The sequence below is a fragment of the Gobius niger genome (assembly GCF_951799975.1).
Source record: "Gobius niger genome assembly, chromosome: 11".
Classification (NCBI taxonomy): Eukaryota; Metazoa; Chordata; class Actinopteri; order Gobiiformes; family Gobiidae; genus Gobius; species Gobius niger.
The window spans coordinates 11,303,830-11,324,507 of NC_136862.1; the positions used below are offsets into that span (position 1 = coordinate 11,303,830).

Sequence of the window (20,678 nt, forward strand, 5' to 3'; positions counted from 1 at the left end):
ACAATGTTTCTGCCTTGAAAATAAATGATCAACTTAACTCAAATATTAAAGATATCTCCAGTCATGTGTATACGTTCTACAGTAACATATATAAGTCAGGAATTGAGAAGACTAAATGCGAGCAATTCATATCACTAGTTGGAAACAGCGTACCGAAAATTTCTAAACAAGTTAAACAAAATTGTGAAAAGCAAATAACGAGAATAGAAATGGCCGAAGCAGTAAAATCAATGAAAAAAGGGAAATCCCCAGGCAGTGACGGGCTTACATTGGAATTTTATTTACACTTTTGGGGCTTGATAGAAAACCCCCTTTTTGAAGTATTTAATTGTTGTATCGAATATGAAGAAATGTCGACTAGCATGAAACAGGGCACGATCTGCCTCATCCCAAAACCAGGTAAAGATCCGATGTATATTGAAAATTGGAGACCGATAACTTTGTTGAATATAGACTATAAAATTTTAGCTCACATATTTGCAACTAGACTGAAAAAAGGATTAAATGAAATTATTAATGAAACTCAAACGGGTTTTATGGCCAAAAGACATATAAGTTCCAATGTAAGACTGATCCTGGACCTTATTGACTATTCTGAATACATTTACGCAGAGTCTCTTATGGTGTTTCTTGATTTTTACAAAGCCTTTGATACGGTAGAACATCACTTTCTCTTTAAAACCTTGGAATGCTTTGATTTTGGTTCCAATTTTATTTCCGCTATTAATATGTTTTACAAGAATATTGACAGTTGCGTCATGCTGTATCCAAATACAACCCCAAGGTTTCCCGTCCTCCGATCAGTGAGGCAAGGCTGTCCTTTAGCGCCATTTCTCTTCTTGTTGACTGTTGAAACATTATCTTTGTATATTCGGAATAGCTCTGCCATCGAGGGTATTCAAATTTTTGATCGTGAAATAAGAATTACACAACTAGCTGATGATACGGTTTTATTCCTGAAAGATAAAGAACAGGTAAACGCGGCTATATCACTGGTTGAACAATTCTCAGAAGCTTCTGGATTAACTTTAAATAAAACAAAATGTGAAATATTATGTCTTTATAAAACTGTAGACCAGTCAATTTGTAATATTCCTGTGAAAAGTAGTGTGAAATACTTGGGGGTCCACATATGTTTGGATTTTGAGGACAGACAACAACAAAATTTTAGACCTAAGCTGAAGAAAACCCAACAAATATTAAACATGTGGTTACAGCGAGACATTTCAATATATGGTAGAGTTTTGCTGATTAAAGCAGAGGGTATCTCGAGGCTTGTATACCCAGCTCTCTCGTTATGTGTGGGAGACTCTACAATCAAAGAAATAAATAAATTATTCTTCAACTTTATTTGGAAAAATAAACGACACCACTTAAAAAGGAACTTGCTCATTGGACCCAAGGACGCAGGAGGAATAGAAATGTTGGACTTCAGCGATTTAAACCAAACATTTAAAGTGAAATGGTTACAAGAATGCATTAAAAAACCCAAATCCATATGGTATTTCATCCCAAATAGTATATATGGCAAAGTGGGTGGTCTACAGTTTTTATTGAAGTGCAACTTCAGCGCTTCTAAACTTCCATTGAAATTATCCAACTTTTACAAACAAGCATTAGATTCATGGAAAATATGTTACAAACATAATTTCTCCCCTCATAAGGTCACCTTGTGGAATAATGAGTGTATTGTAAACAGCAACCGGTCCTTATTCTTTCAATCGTGGATGAACAGGAATATAATCTATGTAAAAGATGTGGTGGACAACAACGGAGAGATATTGAAGTACGAAGTCTTCATAAATAAGCATCAGTTTCCTATAACCTACAAAGAATACCACTCAGTCACTAGAGGAATCCCAAACGGGCTCCGTTTTTTAATGAAAGACCGTCAAGAGGGTGTACAACTCCCAAGTGAAGACAAACTATACATAAACGGAATAGAACTGCTTAGCTGGAAATGTAACAATAAACATATTAGAAGGTGTATCCAAAAAACAAAAATTATACAACCTAAATGTAAGTACTTTTGGAACGCTATATTTGACAAAATTATGTGGAATAAGGCGTGGGCTCTGCCCTTTCAGTTCTGTATTATTAACAAAATAAGAGAAGTACATTACAAAATATTACAAAGATATTATCCTACCAATGAACTTGTCTCCAAATTTACAGATATAGACTCAAAATGTTGCTTCTGTCAGACGCTCACCGAAAATGTCACCCACCTCTTCTATTCCTGTTCATCAAGCTCCAAATTCTGGAAAGATGCCGAAATCTATTTATCCCAAAAATTGTCAATTACGATCTCATTCAAGTTGGCAAACATAATAACCTATTTCATGCACCAAAACAAAAAAATTGAAACAATAGTCAACTTATTTATTCTACTAGGGAAATATCACATACACAAAGCCAAATTCTCACAATCCAAACCCATATTCAAAGTTCTCCTGATTGAGATTAAAAACCACATGGACGTTACCAAACGTATAACAAACAAAAAATCAATAAACCTAATCAACATATATGAAGAATTGATCCGTTAATGCTGTCATTCTCATTTCTGTTCAATTGGTGTTCTTTTATTTCTTTTTATTTCTTTTTGTTTTGCTTTCTTTTATTATTTTGGGATGTTTTGTCCTCTCATGTCTCTGCCATAGAGCTACAAAAATGGAACATGTAAAATGCTATTTAAGTAATGTAAGGATAAACGAATCGAATATGAATGTCTATGAATATAAGATGTAAATAATGTGTATATATATATATGTATATATGATTTAATGTAAATAAATACATTTAAAAAAAAAAAAAAAAAAAAAAAAAAACATGTAGCATCAAGTTAGCACCAAGCAGGGAGAATTATGTATTTATGGGCTGTTGAACCACTGTTTTCCTCTCCATGTCTTTGTTTCTTTATTTAGTAGAAAAATCTATTCATAATTCAGCATTTGTTAAAGTAGTTTTTTAATAATTAGGGAAAGTTTAGATTTTTCTCCAAATTGTTTTCCCCCTTAACTGTTTTCAAACATGACCATATATGGGCGCTTCCAGAGATGCCGTCCGTATCTATACTAGCGATCGCGATGCCGTCACATCCGTTGGCCGTGGTAGGCATTTTACATTTTCATATTTGATAAACATTTTATTAAAATCCTATAATCAGCAAAAACAATGTCCATAAACAGGGCATTGCTTCTCTTGCGCTGTAACAGATCTGTCATTTTATAAAACCGAGTTAGAGGCCTGTATGCATCAGCTGCCTACCAAACATCCGGTGAAAATTGCGGAAGTAAACAATAACAGCGATCGCTCGTATTAAAGAAAGTTTTATATTGATCTATTTTTCCATTTTTTTTGTCCCATGTTTTGCCATTTTTACCTCATTTTTCCTCATTTTTTTTTCTCACGTTTTATTACTAATATTTCCCCCTTAAATTCCAACTAATTTTCCCCCCTCTTTTTTTTCCAATTCTTTTCCTTATTTTTGCCACAATTTCTCCCAATTTTAGCCCATTTTCTTCCCAAATTATTCCCCATTTTTCTCACACATTTCTTGACATTGGAGATGAACCCGATATTGTGATTTTGCAGATTTTCCACACATTGTTGTCCTGTTTCCGATTCAAATAATTTAGTATAGGTATCATAAAAAGTATTCTTCAGGTATCAAGTATCAGCACTACAGGCCTGTGCACCTTTTATGTCGTGTCAGTTTTTACCTGATCTTTATTTTTTCCAAACAATGGAAGAGGCAGCCTGTACATTTACATTATTAGGCGTCCAAGACTCATTCCTAACTTTCCAGATGCATTTCAAACCTCTCAGTTCTTCACAGGGATGAGTTTGTAAATGCTTTACAACTTTCGTGGAGCAATAATGTCATTGAAAGGCTGACAATTCACTGAAGGACAAAACAGATTCCATTCAAACACCAGAAAAAATAGAATAACAAATACAAGTGTTAATGGGATGATTGGGGGGTCTTTTGAAGAAGAAGCTAGCAGGCTAATGGCCAAAGCTAACTGTGGGCTAGCACCACTTAAACAGTATTTACAGCCAAGTTTGAGTGAAATAAATTATCTTCATTGTGTAATTGAATGTATCGCTCTCTCCCTTTGTCTTTTCTGTCAGCATAGTATTTACTCTCACAGACAATTAATAAGTAAAAAACAACTCGCAACTTGCAACGATACCTGCAGTTGCGCTTATGGTCTCGAGGGGCAAGAGTTACTGCTTGCTGCTTAGTACTGCTTAAGTTGGCTCGGTTTACTGCATGATGAGCTCAGGATGAAAACGCAATAAAACTGTGACAAAAAAAGCATTTGAAAAAAAAACATAATGAAAACATGACAAAAACGCTTCAAATATGTGACAAAAACGTGACATAAATGTTACGATCACTTTTGTTGGTCTTACCTTTCAAATGAGGGATTACACTGTTGCTCTCCAGTCTAGAAGCTTTTAGGTTTGGGTAAAGCCGAACTGGAGAAAATGCCCTTGGTTCAGGCGGGGGTAAGAAGTTTAAAGAGAAAGTTAATTTCAATTATATTTTTCATTAAAATCTTTGAATATGGGAGTATTTTAGCTTCATTTTGAATACAACACTCTTCTAAACTCTGGATAATCTGAGTTTAGTCGACCACGTTGTGAAAATGTGCCACAATTCTCAAGGAAGTACAAATTAAAAGGGGTCCGCTGGGCAAAAAAGGTTGGGAACCACTGCTCTACATCATCACTTGTGTCAACATGGGGATGCATTTAGATATACAAGAAAAGATAGTGAATCATCATAATCTTGCTTCATTGATTACTCATTCAACAAATTACTCACCTCTCCTCAGTCGTCTGAGTCAGGAAAAAATATTTCCCGGTCAGCATGATTTTTTTGAACACCATATTTGTTGACATTGTAAGACATATTGCAGTCCTCTACATTTGCCTGTCACACTTATTACTGTTGTGCACTAATGTTTTTAAGTATTTCCAGTCTTATATCGCTCCCGTTCTCCGTGAAAGTAACACGCCTGATCTATACCATAAAGTAATGAATAGTCGGCGTATATATTGATCAAGCCCTTGTCTCTCTGGGCTGCTGCCAACATGCTCATCCTGGCTGAGTGCCTGCATTGTGGGCCGTCCATCACGTAGTTACACTGTCAGTTTCATCCAACAGAAATTTAGAGCAGGGAAAAGCGGGATTGCCTTACTTCGTTTGGCTTCATTAGGCGAGACTAGCAGGGAACAACTGTACACATGACACGATGAGTGCTTTCGGGGCAATTTAGCCCATGTGAAAATTGTAATTATGGAAACAGAAACCGTTAGTGAAATGTAGCGGCGATGTATAAAGTCTGGCAGATTAGATATTATTGAGGGCACAGAGGCGTGTAATTCAGATTAAATCGTATGTAAATGAGGCGGCTGGGAGGATGTATGGATTTTTGGCGACTGGTTCAATAATTTATACAGTAATGTACATAGAAAGATCACAGCGATCCATCACATCCTCTAAGTACGATGTCTTCATTTTCTCAAGCAGTCATACTACAAAACTACAATTGTATGCAGTTATTGCTATGAACATTTTGCAGCACTTTCAAAGAGCAAATACAAAGTGTTTATTTGAATCTCAACTTTAATGTCTAACCAATGTGTTCTTCTCTGTCCGCAGTTTTCTGTGAAGATCTTCGTTCCAGCTTATATTTTGTCAATGCATCTGTGCAAGAGGTAGTGTTCGCCAGCACCACAGGGACGTCGGTGCCCTGTCCCGCCGCAGGTGTGCCTCCAGTCTCTCTGCGCTGGTACCTGGCCACTGGCGAGGAGATCTACGATGTGCCAGGGATCCGCCATGTGCACCCCAATGGCACCCTGCAGATCTTCCACATCCCCCCATCCAGCTTCAGCAAACTCATCCATGACAACAGCTACTACTGCACAGCGGAGAACCCCTCAGGGAGAATCAGGAGCCAAGATGTCCACATTAAGGCCGGTCAGTGTGCTCTTTCTCTTTACAGGTTCTTATGATGCATTAGGTACAGTTCTGCAAGCGTTTTAGGGAAGAAGGATTTCACTCTCTGAAAGTAATTTGTGGAATTCCGGGTTTCACTTCTTAGAGTAATGATATGTTTACAGGTTGAAAAACATGGAAACTTAAAGTGAAATATTGATAATAATGACTTAAATCTTACATTCTACTTTATTTAATGGTAAAAAATATTTAGTATGATCCTCACCCTAATAACCTCCCTATGTATTTTTATTTAGTATTAATGTGGAAACTTCAATTCATCGTTTCTGTGCTCTAAAAAAAAAGATTCCCAATTTCTGTGTAAAGCGGTACCATAGAACTACTATTACATCAGAGGCGGAGCTAGACATTTTTCACTGGCCAAGGGGGGCAACACCAAAGGTTGGGCGACCACTTGAGTCAGGGGGGTGTTAACTGCCTCATATGCCCATTCAGTACAAAAAAATGTTTTAAGTTGTCAGCCATCCTTGGTGAGGTGGCACATGGGGTGGCCAGGCAAACTCCAGGAGGGGGTAAGTGCTACCCCAGGCCCCTCTCTAGCTCTGCCCCTGCACTACGGAAGCCACTACGACAAACCATATTTCAGTCACTTAAAGAACACATTTATTTCATTTCACAGGTTTCAGATTCTATTCATAAACCATTTTGCACTTCAAAGTTGCAAGAAAAGACTCTGCTGCTCCACCCTCAGTGTTTTTACACAGTATTTCACTGAGCATCCTTGTGTTTGCTTGCAGTCCTTCGGGAGCCCTACACTGTCCGAGTGGAGGACCAGAAAGCCATGAGAGGCAATGTGGCGGTCTTCAAGTGCATTATCCCCGCCTCTGTGGAGGCCTACATCACTGTTGTGTCCTGGGAGAAGGACACCATGTCAATCAACGCTGAAAGTAAGTCTCTGATCTCCTTCTAAGTCGCACAGTCAGATCTTTAGTTGTATATTCTTGGCAAATGGTGCAGCAGGGCCTTTGAGTGGTTTGTGGGTAAAAGGTGTGGCTGTATTGTGCATGATTTTCAGCAGTGAGAAGAACAGATACAGCATATATTTTCCTGAATAAGCCGAATGCGTGTACATGTACGTTTAATTGGGTTGTATGTTGCTGAAATTGATGACAAATTGAGGGAAACTCTTTATTACAAACATCAATTGCAGTGTATTTGCAGTATGCAGCAGTAGTGGAGGAAGTTGGCTCATGGTCCCATCCTTACATGTACTGTTCTGACCAAATAAACCACTGAAAATAATGCATAAATAAAGCAATAAAAGCTGCAGTTTGAGCTCCGGCACATTAGTGACGAACAGTTATCTCGATATTGGAGCTTTTTAAAGTTGTTTTTTTTTTTTTTATAGAATCATAGTTGTAGTGGAAGCAGTTCTTGCTAATAGTTGTATTGTGAATATGCTCTTGACTGTATCGTGGTTGTTTTGCCCAGTCAGTAGTAGACCATTTTTACTTTTTTGCTCCAGCGCTAACAGCTTTTGCTAGTTTTCCCCCACAAAGTGACATACATACATCTAACGTCCCAGTTGAGTTCTGCTGTTTGCGCTAACAGAGTGTGCGGGATGGCCCTGATGCCCTGCCTGTCTGTGGCTGCCTCTCCTCCAGTCTGACCCAGTGACAGTCGGAGCTGCCCAGAGCTCAGACTGCAGCCGCCTCGCCCCGGCTCACAGTATTGACCCACTTGTGCGGCTCGTACGCAGCACCGCAGCGTCCCAATCATTCAGATCACTTAAATGGAGCGCTCGGCTGCGTGATTGTTTCCCTGCCCTGGGGGGCAAATTCACTTTATGTGGGGCATTTAGCAAACTCAATAGACAGGGGCTAATGTCATTTTGCTTTGGGATGGAGGGCAAACGCTGGCCACTGACTGCTCCTTTTTTTATGTTGACGTTTCACATTTGTCTGCTCAGGCGAAATCGGCCATGTTGAAATCTATAGCAATCTCTTAATTGTCCATAAATGGATTTGCCTTGAGCGTGTTGTGGTCGTGTCACAGTGCACTGTTTTTTTTTATTTTATTTTTTTATGTTCTGACGACACAAACAATGCACACTGCAAGAAATAACAGTTTAAATGTCTCAATTTGTGCATAATTATTTAAATTTGAGTTGTTTTGACTAGTTTAGCTTTAGTTGGACATTTTCCCTAGATTATTACGCTTGATCTGAAATGTTTCTGACTCGTTTCAATACATTTTGTCTTTACTTGAGATTAATTTCTTTGCCATTGGGGTAAGAAAATGTTCTTATTTTAAGCGAGATTACCTAGAACATGTCTGAAATTTCATCAAACAAGCAAAGTATTCTTCCGATTAGGAGAAACCTCTAATTTAGAAAAAAATAAACTGCAAAAACAATGAATAAATAAAAATATTCTCGATTTAAAGTGCATATGACAGGTTTTAATGCTTTTAAAAATATATGACATATTTTGATGATTAACATCTGTTATAAGTAAATAATTATCATTTTATTTCAGCAGCAAATTAATGAAGACATTTTTTTAATTTGAATTTTTAAGCTTCTGACAGGAAGTGACATATGGTGCGTTCATGTGGACTGGGGAGCTCGTTTTCCTGAGATGTGACGTCATTGTCCCTGGTTGGTTTGTGTTCATGTGGTTTTTATGTTTGAAAGTGGGGATTTTGATGTCTTCAAATAAAAACGGTCTTTTATCACTGATTAGCGCTTAGCTGAGCTAATCATTTAAATGTGTTGTTAGTGCCTCAAAAGCTAAACGTTAGTTTGTTTGTTTTTTTTAATCACGTAAATGTACTTTTTGCTGACGTTGATGTCAGGCATTTCAATCAGAATTTTGTTACTACGAGGATGACGACAGCTATAACACTAAACTCAAAAAGTAGCAGTGTTTAACTAAAAACCTCACACTAGACGATAAAAAAACAAATCAGCTGATTTCCGCCGTCAGGTGCGGAAGTCAGGAAGCTCGTTTTGACCCAAGTTCCCCAGTCGGTTTCCCCAGTTGAGCGAGCGTTCTGGGGAAGTCGTTCGCCCGAGTTTCCGTGGACCACATGAACGCACCAATAGATAAAGGTAAAGTTCCAGAGCAGTTTGACTCATTTCCCATTGACATAACATAGTTGGCATGGGAACAATTTAAAATGGTTGTCCTCTATCTATGTCACTTCCTGTCAGGATCCAATAAGGAAGTGAAACTATAAACACAATCACACAAATGGTCAAACTAAAGAAAGCTGGGTAGCATTTTTTGCTAAATCTTAATGATTTATATGGACTTTAAGTAATTTCAACCCATTCTTGGTATCCACTTTTTGTAGTAAACAAAATGGAGCCAAAAACTAAAATCAATTGACCCTAAACAATATAAAAAGCTCCTTGATTTTACTCCAGTTCTTGTTTTTTGTATGCTTTATGTGACCTCAATGAGTAGGCTGTATAAGATAACTGAAAAGGGGAAAATACATGTAAAAGATGAATAAAGTGTCTGATGCCTCCCCATTTCTTCTTCTGTATGGAAAAAAAAAGCTATTAACGCTTCATATTTTTGGTCAATTGTGAATGAAACTCCTCCTATCCTCCTATCTGACTGCTTCTTACAAAGCTCAATATTTTGGTCATTACCTCACATTGTTTTTCTGCCACATACTTTGAGTCACACCGATCCGTCGGCCATGAAAACGCTGTCAGAAAAATCAGGCAGCCACTGATCCAGCGCCCGGCTCAGAGCTGAATATTACATGACGGAGGCCTCGGAATCGTGCTCGCAAATGGTCCTTATCCACGTCTGAGTGCACGCGCCCATTTTAGTGCACTCTGTATTATGTCTGCCAGTCTATACGCTCCTATACTGGCTCAACCTCCCCATCATAACCTTTCCCCCCCTTTGTCAATATTTCACGAGTGGAAAATAATGCCAACCCTTTTCGCTTTAACCCCCCCCCCCCCCAAAAAAAAAAGAAGAAAAACTACGCGGTAGGTATGTCGTTTCTGTGCCTTTGCTATCAATTATTGAGGTCGGCTTTTGAGATTGGGAGGTTGATGCTGCGTCAGGCCAATCTCTGTGGACCTTTCCGAGCTGCTGAAGAGTTTTTTACAAGGCACCGTACTGTCCATTAGAAATGAATAGAAAATTAGTCTCCCATTTGTGCAGCCGGTAATGAAACAGTGAGTTTTAGCAGAACTCCTCTGACAATAGCATTTCCACGCTCCAGTTTGCAGCCCTACAGTTAAATAATAATGAGGTCCATGGTTGCCGTTGCCGAAGAAAAGCTCTTGTCAAATCGATTGGCTTTTTTGAAGATTTTCCACAGTAATAATTAATTGCCTTTTCATCTGAGAACTTCAATATTTGTGTCCATTATTTATCGTCAAGGCTCAGATTCCATATGTCCATGAATCAAAACAGAGAAATCTTCTATCATAATTGTTTCAGTGTTTGTTTGTGGGTAAGGTTAATGATGCAACTCCACAAAAAAAGGCCCACATTGTTTAGGAATCAAATCCTGGACTTTTCTGTTATACTTTTATTGCCAAGATCGTGCATCTTCTCTGACAGTAGTTTGACAGGAAATGTAGACTAAGCAAGCTTTATGGCAAAATTTTGATTTGATTCCTTTCTTTCTTTTCCCATCGGCCACTACTTTAAATCAGTGATGCCTTAAAGGAACAGGCTACCGTTTTTCCATACTGAGATATGTTCTTACCTGAGCTTAGACGAGTTGATACGTACCTGTGTGGTCTTTGTGCGTGCCCTCAGTCATGCAAAAAGACCAAAGATGTTGTTCGCATTTAGCCTCTCCCAGCATATTCCTATGGCTCCAAGCTCTTCACATTTTCCCTATTTAAATATACACGATCCAAGTCTAGTTACACAAAATTAAACATATTGATTTTCGAAGCGAATTAAGAGGGGTACTATATAGTAAAATCAGAAAATCAACATGTTTAATTCTGTGTAACTATACTTGGATCGTGTAACTGCTCGCGTAGCCGTATTTAAAGGGACTATACGGGGTTTAAAAATGTTAAAATGATGTATTTTCCTCCCCTACATGTTCCAGCAATGTCCTAGCATGTAGAATGAGTCCAGACCTACACCACAACTCCCTCTAAAATCCTGCACTGTCACTCAAAAAGTTGTTACTTTGGGTCCGAATTGCCGTCATGCACGAGCTTGATATAGAAGGTGCAGTTACACGCATGACCTGAGGTGGCAGTAGTGAGCATAAAATGGCCAACTTGCATCTAGTCTCTTTAAATAGGGGAAACGTGGAAGAGTTTGGTCGCTTCTAACTTCACCCCCATTTGGCCCCATAGAGGGGAGGAGGAGATGCTAAATGCTAACAAGATCCGTGGTCTTTTTGCTGAGCGCACGCGTAAAGACCAGACAGGTACGCATCAACTCGTCTAAGCTCAGGTAAGAACATATCTCAGTATGGAAAAACGGTGGCCTGTTCCTTTAAACCAACCACAGGGAGCTTGATACCAGAGACTAATCAATCAGTAATAGAACAATAGGTCTCTAAGCTTATCTTCAGTATTAGGGTTAGTTCACTTGAATACATCCCATTATCGGTTTGTCAGACCAAAGGGACACGTATCAGTGCAAAAGCTCTAAACTACTAAGAGGATTGCAGCTATTGTCAACAAAGCTCAGCCAATCAGAACACGGCGCTTGTGATGGATTTACAGTGGTTTATGTTCACTACGAAGTTCCTGAAAACAGGTATTGTTTGGTTTGGAGTACAGGCTGTCGGGTGAAATATGAGCTGCTGCTGCTTTTGTACTTTGTTTCCCCCTCGGCAGCTGTGTTTAATGTTTTATGCAGGGAACTGGCCCTTATTAAGACGAGCATATTCATGGGTAACATATGGATTTGAATGGGCATCAGCATAAAGCCAAGTCACACAAGTGCACGCATCAGTGGGATAACCTTGAGCATCACAATTTGAATATTCCTCATCACAATTAGGCGTGTCACGATAACACAATCTTAAAGTTCGATATATTGAGGCACGATAAACGATATTATTGAACGCCTTTTACTGTAATGCCACCGAAACGAAACATTTAAGCTCTGTTTGAAATGTACTCTTAAAGAAGAATCACATAATGAACATGAAATACAATGAGACACAACTTTGGATGAATAAAAAAAAAGGATTACATTTGAAAATGGGAAAAACAATGCAAGTAAATGTACTGACGATAAACATTGAGCATAAAAATGTATTGTTTAATCATCGTTTATTGAATTCGATATAGTAATTGTCGTGACAGCCGTATATGTTTAATGCAAATATTATTGCAGTCTTAAGACACATTGTTTTTAAATCCATCGTAAAGGCATTTATAGGGCATCGCTACTGTTGTAAGGACCATGCAGTTTCTGACAAATGCTCAACATTCATTCAAAATCAATATTTAAACCAATAATCTCTTCATTGTGTATTAGTGGATCTGAACACAGTGGAAGAGGAGCAGCTCAGGGGCCTAAGATGTGCAGCTCGATTGGCTCTTTCAGCTCCGCCTGCACCGTGCACCATGTTGCGGCGTGTGCTTATAGGTGGTGTCTCTGTATGGCCACAGTGAATGTGCAGCATAGAGGCGCTCTGCAGTGGTCCCAGGTGCACACGCTGCTGCAGTCACTGAGGAGGCCTTGTAGTCGTTTGCCTGGCCTGCTCCGCTCTGTATTCAGCAGCAGCAGCAGCAGCACTGGGAGAGAAGCGACGGGTTGGAGGGAGAAATAGAGAGAGAGGAGAAATGGAAGGGAAGACGAGAGGAAAAAGAGCAGGAGGGGAAAAGGGGAGAGAGAGAAACGGGCCGGTACACTGCAGGAACTGTGGCGTCTTCACATTCAGCGCAGCTCTGCCCTAGAGGCCTTCATACAGCCTTTTTTAGTCTGCAGCATCTTTGGTTTGCGCTATCATCTATCTATTAGCCGCCGTAACAAAAGAAATGCACATTCACTGAACACATCTCTTTCCTTTTTCTTTATTGACATGTTTTGCCTGGTGTCGGGCCTGTCTCCGGTGCCAGTGAGCGGCCCGTCGCCAGCGCTCGGAGGCACACCGGCGGATGCACTGTGGGTTTAATCGGCTGTGCGTAATGGCCCTTTGAAATAAATATCAAGAGTTACTATCAAAAGCCTTATCGTGCATGCGCAGTCCGTCGGAGATCTCCAGTTCCCCTTTTGAACGCGTATATTTGGACGCGCGGCGGATGGCAGAGGATCTGAGCGCACCTGAGCTGACCTGTGTGTTTTCAAAGTCCCTCGTCTTGTCGCCATGGAGACCAGGCTCACGTCCTTGGAGGCTGCCATGCTGCGCGGAAAAAATCACATTGATTTATCCGGCCAAGACAAGGGATTATACGCTAAACAACAAATGTGAAATTAGTATTCTGGATCAGCCCAATGGAGGAAAATGTAGTAATAAAATAATAAAGATGATGAAATAGAAACAAAAATGACAAGAAGTTTTAAGACGTTTTTCAGGTGTCCACTTTATCTCTTCATTGGTGTCATAATACAAATGAGGACAATTGTAGGCTGTAGGCTCGGTCAAAGAGTAACTGGTTCAATCCGAGGTACATTATCAGTATGGGTCAGGTGACTCCAGGGATCTCCAAATAATGTTTACTTGCTACAAGCAGAAGCTGCAAGTAGCTTTGTACATTTCTATGTACACATGATAAGCCACTGTTTATATATTGATCACATTCTGCAAACATTTAGTTAAATTTAGTGAAGTGTGGGAGGAAACTCATGTTGTTTTCTTTCATTGTTTTGAAACACACTGGCTGACCCAAAAAAAAGGTTGCCATGAAAAAATAAAAAACTCACACTCTCTAATATTTGGTTGGACCGCCTTTAACTGTGATTACAACATTCGCTGTGGCTTTGATTCGATAAGCTTCTGCAATGTCAAAAGAGCCAGTGTTGCATACACTTTTCACCCAAGATCTGGTATTGATGATGGAAGAGTGTGACCACTGTGCATAGCCTTTTCCAGCACATCCCAAAGATTCTGAATGGGGTTAAGATTTGGACTCTGTGGTCAATACATAAGTGTAGATTCTAATGTCTCATGCTCCCTGAGCCACTCTTTCACAACATGAGCCTGATGAATCCTGGCATTGCCATCTTGGAATAAGACAGAGCCATCAGGGCAGAAGAAATCCTTTGATGGAATAACCTGGTCATTCAGGATGTTCAGGAAGTCGGCTGATTTAAATCCGGATGGAAACTTTTATTTGCTTATTTTTGGTCGGGCTAAGGCAGTGTATCATCTTGGCCTCTAACAACCCAGGGTGAACTCCAAGTTGCACTGTTACACAAGTGTCTTTGAAGCAGAAATATCTCTCTTTTTGTTATGTAAAAGTAGCTGTTGTTGCAAAAAAGTCTGAAGACTCCAGGGTTGCATCCTAAAGTAGAATTCCCATTCTCAAAAACTCAGTAGATATACTCCGTAACTGACCACCTCTGATTACTAATGATCCATTCCTGCTGAAGTGCAGGATACTTCAGTCTGTCATTGAATTGCAGGGGGGAAAAAACAAGATTCCTGTATCTTTCGACTTGTTTTGTTTCCCTCTTGCCATTGTCTCCGATGTAAGAAGCCATTGGTGAACCACAACCTGGGGCTGATGCTGGGGGCTGGTGTGCATAATGGTTTTAGTGGTCCCTGTGTGACTAAGCCAGAGAAACAAGGGGCTGGAGCAGCTGAAGACGACGGGGTAAGTGAGTGTGCTGCTTGTCGACAGGCAGGCTTGGAGCTGTGACGTGTGGCGGCTTTTACCGCGCGCTCGTCATTCATCTCTACCCGTGATTGGCTGGAGTACTGTGTTATCCATGCTGAAAATTGGGTCAGGTGGACGATCTTGGCTTGGAGCGGACGCACGCTGACAAATATAAACAAAGACAGCGAAAACAAGCATCTATTTTCTTAGTATTTTTGTGCCTTGCGAGCTGATTCACTGGAAGGGTCTTAGCCAGAGGAGGAGGAGGAGGGGAGGAAAATCAATACCTGTGTGCATGAATCTAGCTGCGGCTGCCACAAAGCATTATGGGAACATGGCATTTAGACGGAGTTGTGGGCTGGCCAATGCGCATGTAGCATGATAAACTCTAAAGAGAAGGCTTTAGTGTGCAGCTTATTGCATGTGGAAGCACAGATAGTGTTAAATCGTGCATTGAAAACACTGATGTTCTGTGCCACTGTCGGCCATTTTCAACGTTTGTTTGAATGAATGTTTAACATGTTGTATTGCTCTATTCCACATTTATTAAAGGAGCAAAGATGATAATTGAAGGTGATTGTAGAGTGATGATGGCCGTTGTGGGCCTTTAGAGAAGACAAGGAGCTCTCAGACTGAAAAGATTGAGGAATGAGATAGTAATGAAGAAAGACTAGAAAGTATAGGAAAAAAGAATGTGTGAGAGTGGGCCCAGGCGTATTTGTAGAGACCAGAAATAGAGTGAGATCTACCTTGCCTAAATCCTGCTCCTGAACTTACACGCTTATCTTCATTTATGTGAGGGGGGAAAAAATGATGAGAAATTGTTAGTTAGTATTGTGTAACTTGACTTATTGACAGAGAAAAGGCCTTATGGTTTTCTGATTTTTTGCAAATTTAAGGTTCCTATTTTTACACCAAATGTAACTTTGGTTAAATCTTCTCGATGCTACATTAAAGCCATTCTTCTCGTGTCATGCTGAGTCTTCAAACTTGCTCCAGATGAAACAGCCCGATATCTCTCTCTCTCACATACTTGCACCTCACACTGTTTACTCACCAATAACCGCAATTTGTTCTTTATTAAACTCCCGGGGCCTCCCACAATTAGGCTGCGAGCCGACGCGGGGGAACGCATGCGCGCTTGGTGCATGAGGCGGCAGCAAACGGGAGGGTGAAGGAAACCAAACACGGCCTAATCTTTGATAAACAGTCAGGTCTTCTTTAGTTTGGCACATATTTCACTTTGGGCTTTTACTCAGAGCTGCGTGGCTGATTCAGTGATGCCGCTGCCTCCCAGATCTGGACACACGCCAGGTCATGCGTGGACCGCTGCCAAGTTACAGATTAGCTATAAGCGCAACATGGGCTAATTGTAGAAGGAGCCACAAATTAATGGGCCCTCGGACGTTCTGTGGACTGTGCGCATTTGGAGCGGGGATCAAAGTGACTGGGGTTATGCATACAGATGTGGGACATGCAAAATGATACATGTGCTTCGGTGTGTGCATAGTTTTCCTGCTCCCATCACGGCGCTTTATGAGCTGCCTCGGTTCAGAAAAAGCAAAGTTTTTATCACAGGCGAGGGACGTTTGTCACATTTATAACAACATTTCACAGCTTTCACAAAGTAAAGCAATATCTACAGTAATGGCCTCCACCAGGTTAATTGTTTTCAGTGTCGATTCTCTTTTTCCCACAAATATCTGCAAACATCATATACTGCAAGGGGCAAAACAGATTTAACTCTACGGAAATACAAGGACAACCCCTTTAACTTTGCAGCCAATGAAACATATTCTTAAAGGCACATACCTATGTACATCAGCTTGAGCAAATGTGCGTCATGTTGTTGCTTTGTGTCTGATAATAATGAGGGTTTTATTTTTTCTGTGACAGATACGTTCTGTATGTCAGGAGTGATGCAGATATTGTCAGGGTTTCTCTTTAGCCACAGAGTTATCAGTCTTTGTCTGAGATAAACCTCAACGTTGACCCAATGAACCTCTCATCTCATCTGTTTAACCTCATGCATTGACGTCAGTGAAAATTTCAAACCAAACACATCATTTGTATGGAGCCACCTTTGACCGGCAACATAAGAGTGTCTGAAATGCCAGAATCACAACCTGCAGAGCTGTGCATGTGCTTGTGCGGAAGAGCCGAGTGTCGCTGGTGTGTGTGGGTGCACAGGCAGAGTGCCGTAGTGTGTGTGTGTGTGTGGGTGCGTAGGCAGAGAGGAGGGGAGTCTGTGAATGGCTGCTCTTATCGCGTGCATGCAGCTGCTGCAGTGTCTTTGAGAGACAGAGGGGCTGTCCATGCACGCCACACACTCTGTATTCACAGCCTGTGCGCTGCATCCTCACACAGGAAACAGGGGCCAGATTCACCAATGGAGATTTACTGCACACTCATGACGAGTCCCATTCTTACACCACGGGACGGGGGGAAATTATCTGTCATCTGATAGCAGCACATCGGCCTGAATGACAGGAGGCTCCTCAGTCCTGAGATGTGATCACAATTATAAATCAGAATCAGAATCATTTATTGATGGCCACACAACATACAGATACAGATTCAACGCAAAGAATAAAGAGTATAAAAAGACCAGTTGGTGTGGGGCTTTATGATACAGCAACAATCTTTATTATTATATATATGTATTTTAATGATATTATGAACCCACACCTTTGGCCAAAATTTCATTGAATACATGACATGTATTAAATAAACCTTGGGTCTAAGTGAACGTCACAAATGACTTTTTTGCTCAGAACAAATACAGGTTATGGCTTTTTTTTTTTCTATTGTATTTAGTTAGTTCTATTGGTTCAATATTTAACCTATTTGCACAATTTAACCTATGCAAATTCATATAGTGTGGGAAGACCTATATTTTTATTGTAATAATTCATATATCTAGATTGCAGACAAAGGTATTTTTATATGCATCTTTAATCTCTTTTAGAAGTAGGAAAATGTCTGTGAGATCGTAAATATCCTACTTCTAAAAAACGCCACTGAAAAGTCCAAATAATAATGTGAGGCAGACAGAGGTGACCCGTGAGAGGGACCTCCAGAGAGACAGAGAGAGAGAGATGGGAAATCACCTTGATGGATGGATGCCACAGCAGTGCTATCCCTGTGCATTTGCAGGCTGAATACACAGAGGATTGTGGGTAGTGTAGTCAACAGGGGACCCCCATAACCTCCGAGCAGCAGCAGCAGCAGCAGCAGCAGTAGCACATCCACAACATGGCCGTGCAGGTGCACTGTCACGTTCACAGCGAAGGTGTGACCTTGAGTGTGGCACAGAGGCAGATTCTGAGGCCTAATAATAAAACACATGATTATTAAATTAACTTTATGAATTATTATTTATTATACATGTTTTAAAGCTCATTATCACAGTAATTGTTTTAGTACAGCATGAAAATTGAGCATAAAGCGTTGTTGTTCTAATTTGAATAACAGGAACAGGCCTCATTTTCCTCTTTTATGCCCAGAAATGATTGTGATTAATTCAATAAACGGAAAACATTTTTCTGCATGTATTTTTATTTTTTTGTTTAAGTAGGCCAATAAATAAAAATCAGCGCGCATGTCATAAACTGTGTGTCATTTTAAGTCAAATTTTAAAGGGACATATAGAAATCAAACGATAAAAAATGTAAATGTAGAGCAATCGCCTTAAAAATTGTGCCGACTTTTTTACATAAACACGTATCGATTGTCCTGTGCATTACTGAGTCCGCGGTGACGCTTTGATTTTTTCGAAGGAACGCTCGCCTAATCCTTTGGTTCCACCCCGCACCCTAAATGCACATGGGGGAAGAGAGTGTGTAAAAATAATTCACGGGACAAAGACACTAAACTGATGGTAAACGCACACTGCTTTCTTTTGCATAATCCCGCCTAATCCTCGTTACAATGAAGTCTAAAAATATCCACCATGAAGCATCACTCAATCGTGCATCTCCTGTCTGCAGCAATTCAAACCGGTTGTTATAAAAAATAAAAAAAATGCATCAAAAATACGCCATAAATGTACTCAAACTGTGCCGTAATTGTGTCTATTTGTATTTGTATTTGCTGTTGAGTGCTGCTAAAGCTCCAGCAGATTTCTGATGAGCCTAGAGTAAATAGCCATGTTGTTGCTGAGGCCCTGAGTTGCTGCCTCCCGATTGGCTGCTCGGCTCCGTGACTCGCCCTGCCTTCAGCCAATGCGCTCCGCTCTGGGTTTTCTCTGCACTTTTTTTTTTTTTTTTTACCTTCCTCTTCCCACCCTAAATAAATTGCCTGGAGAAATTGAACAAAAAATTAGAGAAAGGCAGAGAGAGAGAGAGAGAGAAAGCCTTTCATCTAATTGAGACGCTGGTATTAGCTGCTGTGGTAAGATAAGCTCCTCTCTCACAGCAGCCATTAAGCTCACTGTACGTTTGCCACTGGCCCTTTTTCACTCCTGCTTTGGATTCCATAAGCTCCCAGCCCTGTGCAGCAGCTGCATGAGCCGATGCGTCTCCGTCGGTCGTCCTGGGGAAATGAAGGCCGCGTCATGTGACTTTGTGCAGGCATGAAAACATAGATATTCCATTCCAATAGCATCACTTAATCGTGCTCTTGTTTACTGTATGTTTTTGGTCAAACATAACCCGCAAAGTAAACAAAACATCTGGGTCAGGGGTGTAGAAAGTCAGGCATAAGCGTCTTGTAAGTTTGCATAAGAAAAAAGGTTATGAACGCTTGCACTTGGAGAAGGGCCGCATGATTTTGAATGAAAGTATCTGTTTGCAATTTCTTAAAAGGTTTTGCATTTTATTTTATTTAGTGTGCACAATTTCAACAGGAGCATCAGCATTTGAGAGAAACAAAACTTTATATAACGGTTGTTTGAAAAGTCGATTATACCACTGGTTCTCAAGTGGCTTCGGGGGCCCACTATAGAATTACAAGCAGCAACCCAAATAAAATGTCATTTGTCATATATCGTATTGAATATTGTATTTTCCACACAAGCTTTTAATCGAACAAGCAGCAGATATGTCTTTAAGACTGAAATTATGATCAAAACAATCCAATAACATTACATTTAACAGACGGCAATGTTACCATGCAGCTTCGGATTGAACACATCAGTGCTGGGTTTAATTAATCGATTAATCGCTTTGAAATGATTTTCCTTTGAACAGCCCAATAAAAAAAACTTATATTGATTATTTTAATACGTCTTTTCACATTATAATGCCGTGTGACTTCTTACCTTTTTGTTTTGGTCAGGTCTTGTTAAATAAAAGTACATGATTAATGTAACTGCACTGGGTTCAATTCTTAATGTAATTATTCATATATTTTTTTTACTAATGCACCAAGTTAGAGTTAGAGTGTCTATTTACAGCATTAGTTGTTCTGAAAATGTCTTCCACATCCAAGTAAAATTGTGATAACTTTTACTGAATCAAAAATCAGTCATATTTAAATCCGATCCGATTGATACCCAGCCCTAGAAGATTTTTTTTTTTTTAAAGTTCCCTGATTAGGCTCGCAGTTACACCCAGTGAAAATGGTTCTGTGCCCCACTTTCAGGTCTCGATCCACCAGTTGAGAATCACTGTTTTATACTGAGTAAAAAACATTTGGTAATAGAAACCATGAAATTGATCTGATTTTATTACAGTTAGTTGAAGTTGAACTATTAAATCGCTTTATATGAAATTATATAATATAAATAAATGTGTCCGAGAAACACATGAGTCAACATTGAGGCTTATTTCATTTGTTTGTTTTTTAGTTGTACTTAGCAAATGTGTTATTTCCAGGTAGTCAGTGTTGTTGGGTTCGAGTCCGGGCTCTGTCTCTTTGCTAAATGTCTCTTAACCTTCTTACACCCTTAACTGTCCTGTCCTGGAAACTGCAGGCCACAAACAA

General features: G+C 39.9%; 1 protein-coding gene across 3 annotated transcripts in view; it reads left to right on the plus strand.

Annotated features, from left to right (window-relative positions):
* dscama (Down syndrome cell adhesion molecule a) overlaps window positions 1-20,678 on the plus strand; it is a 100,959-nt gene that overhangs the window by 21,678 nt on the left and 58,603 nt on the right. For all 3 annotated transcript variants that reach the window (XM_079565546.1, XM_079565548.1, XM_079565547.1), the window contains exons 2-3: window positions 5,678-5,995; window positions 6,772-6,921. In XM_079565546.1, the coding sequence (XP_079421672.1) occupies window positions 5,678-5,995; window positions 6,772-6,921 (468 nt within the window). The remainder of the gene's footprint in view (window positions 1-5,677; window positions 5,996-6,771; window positions 6,922-20,678) is intronic.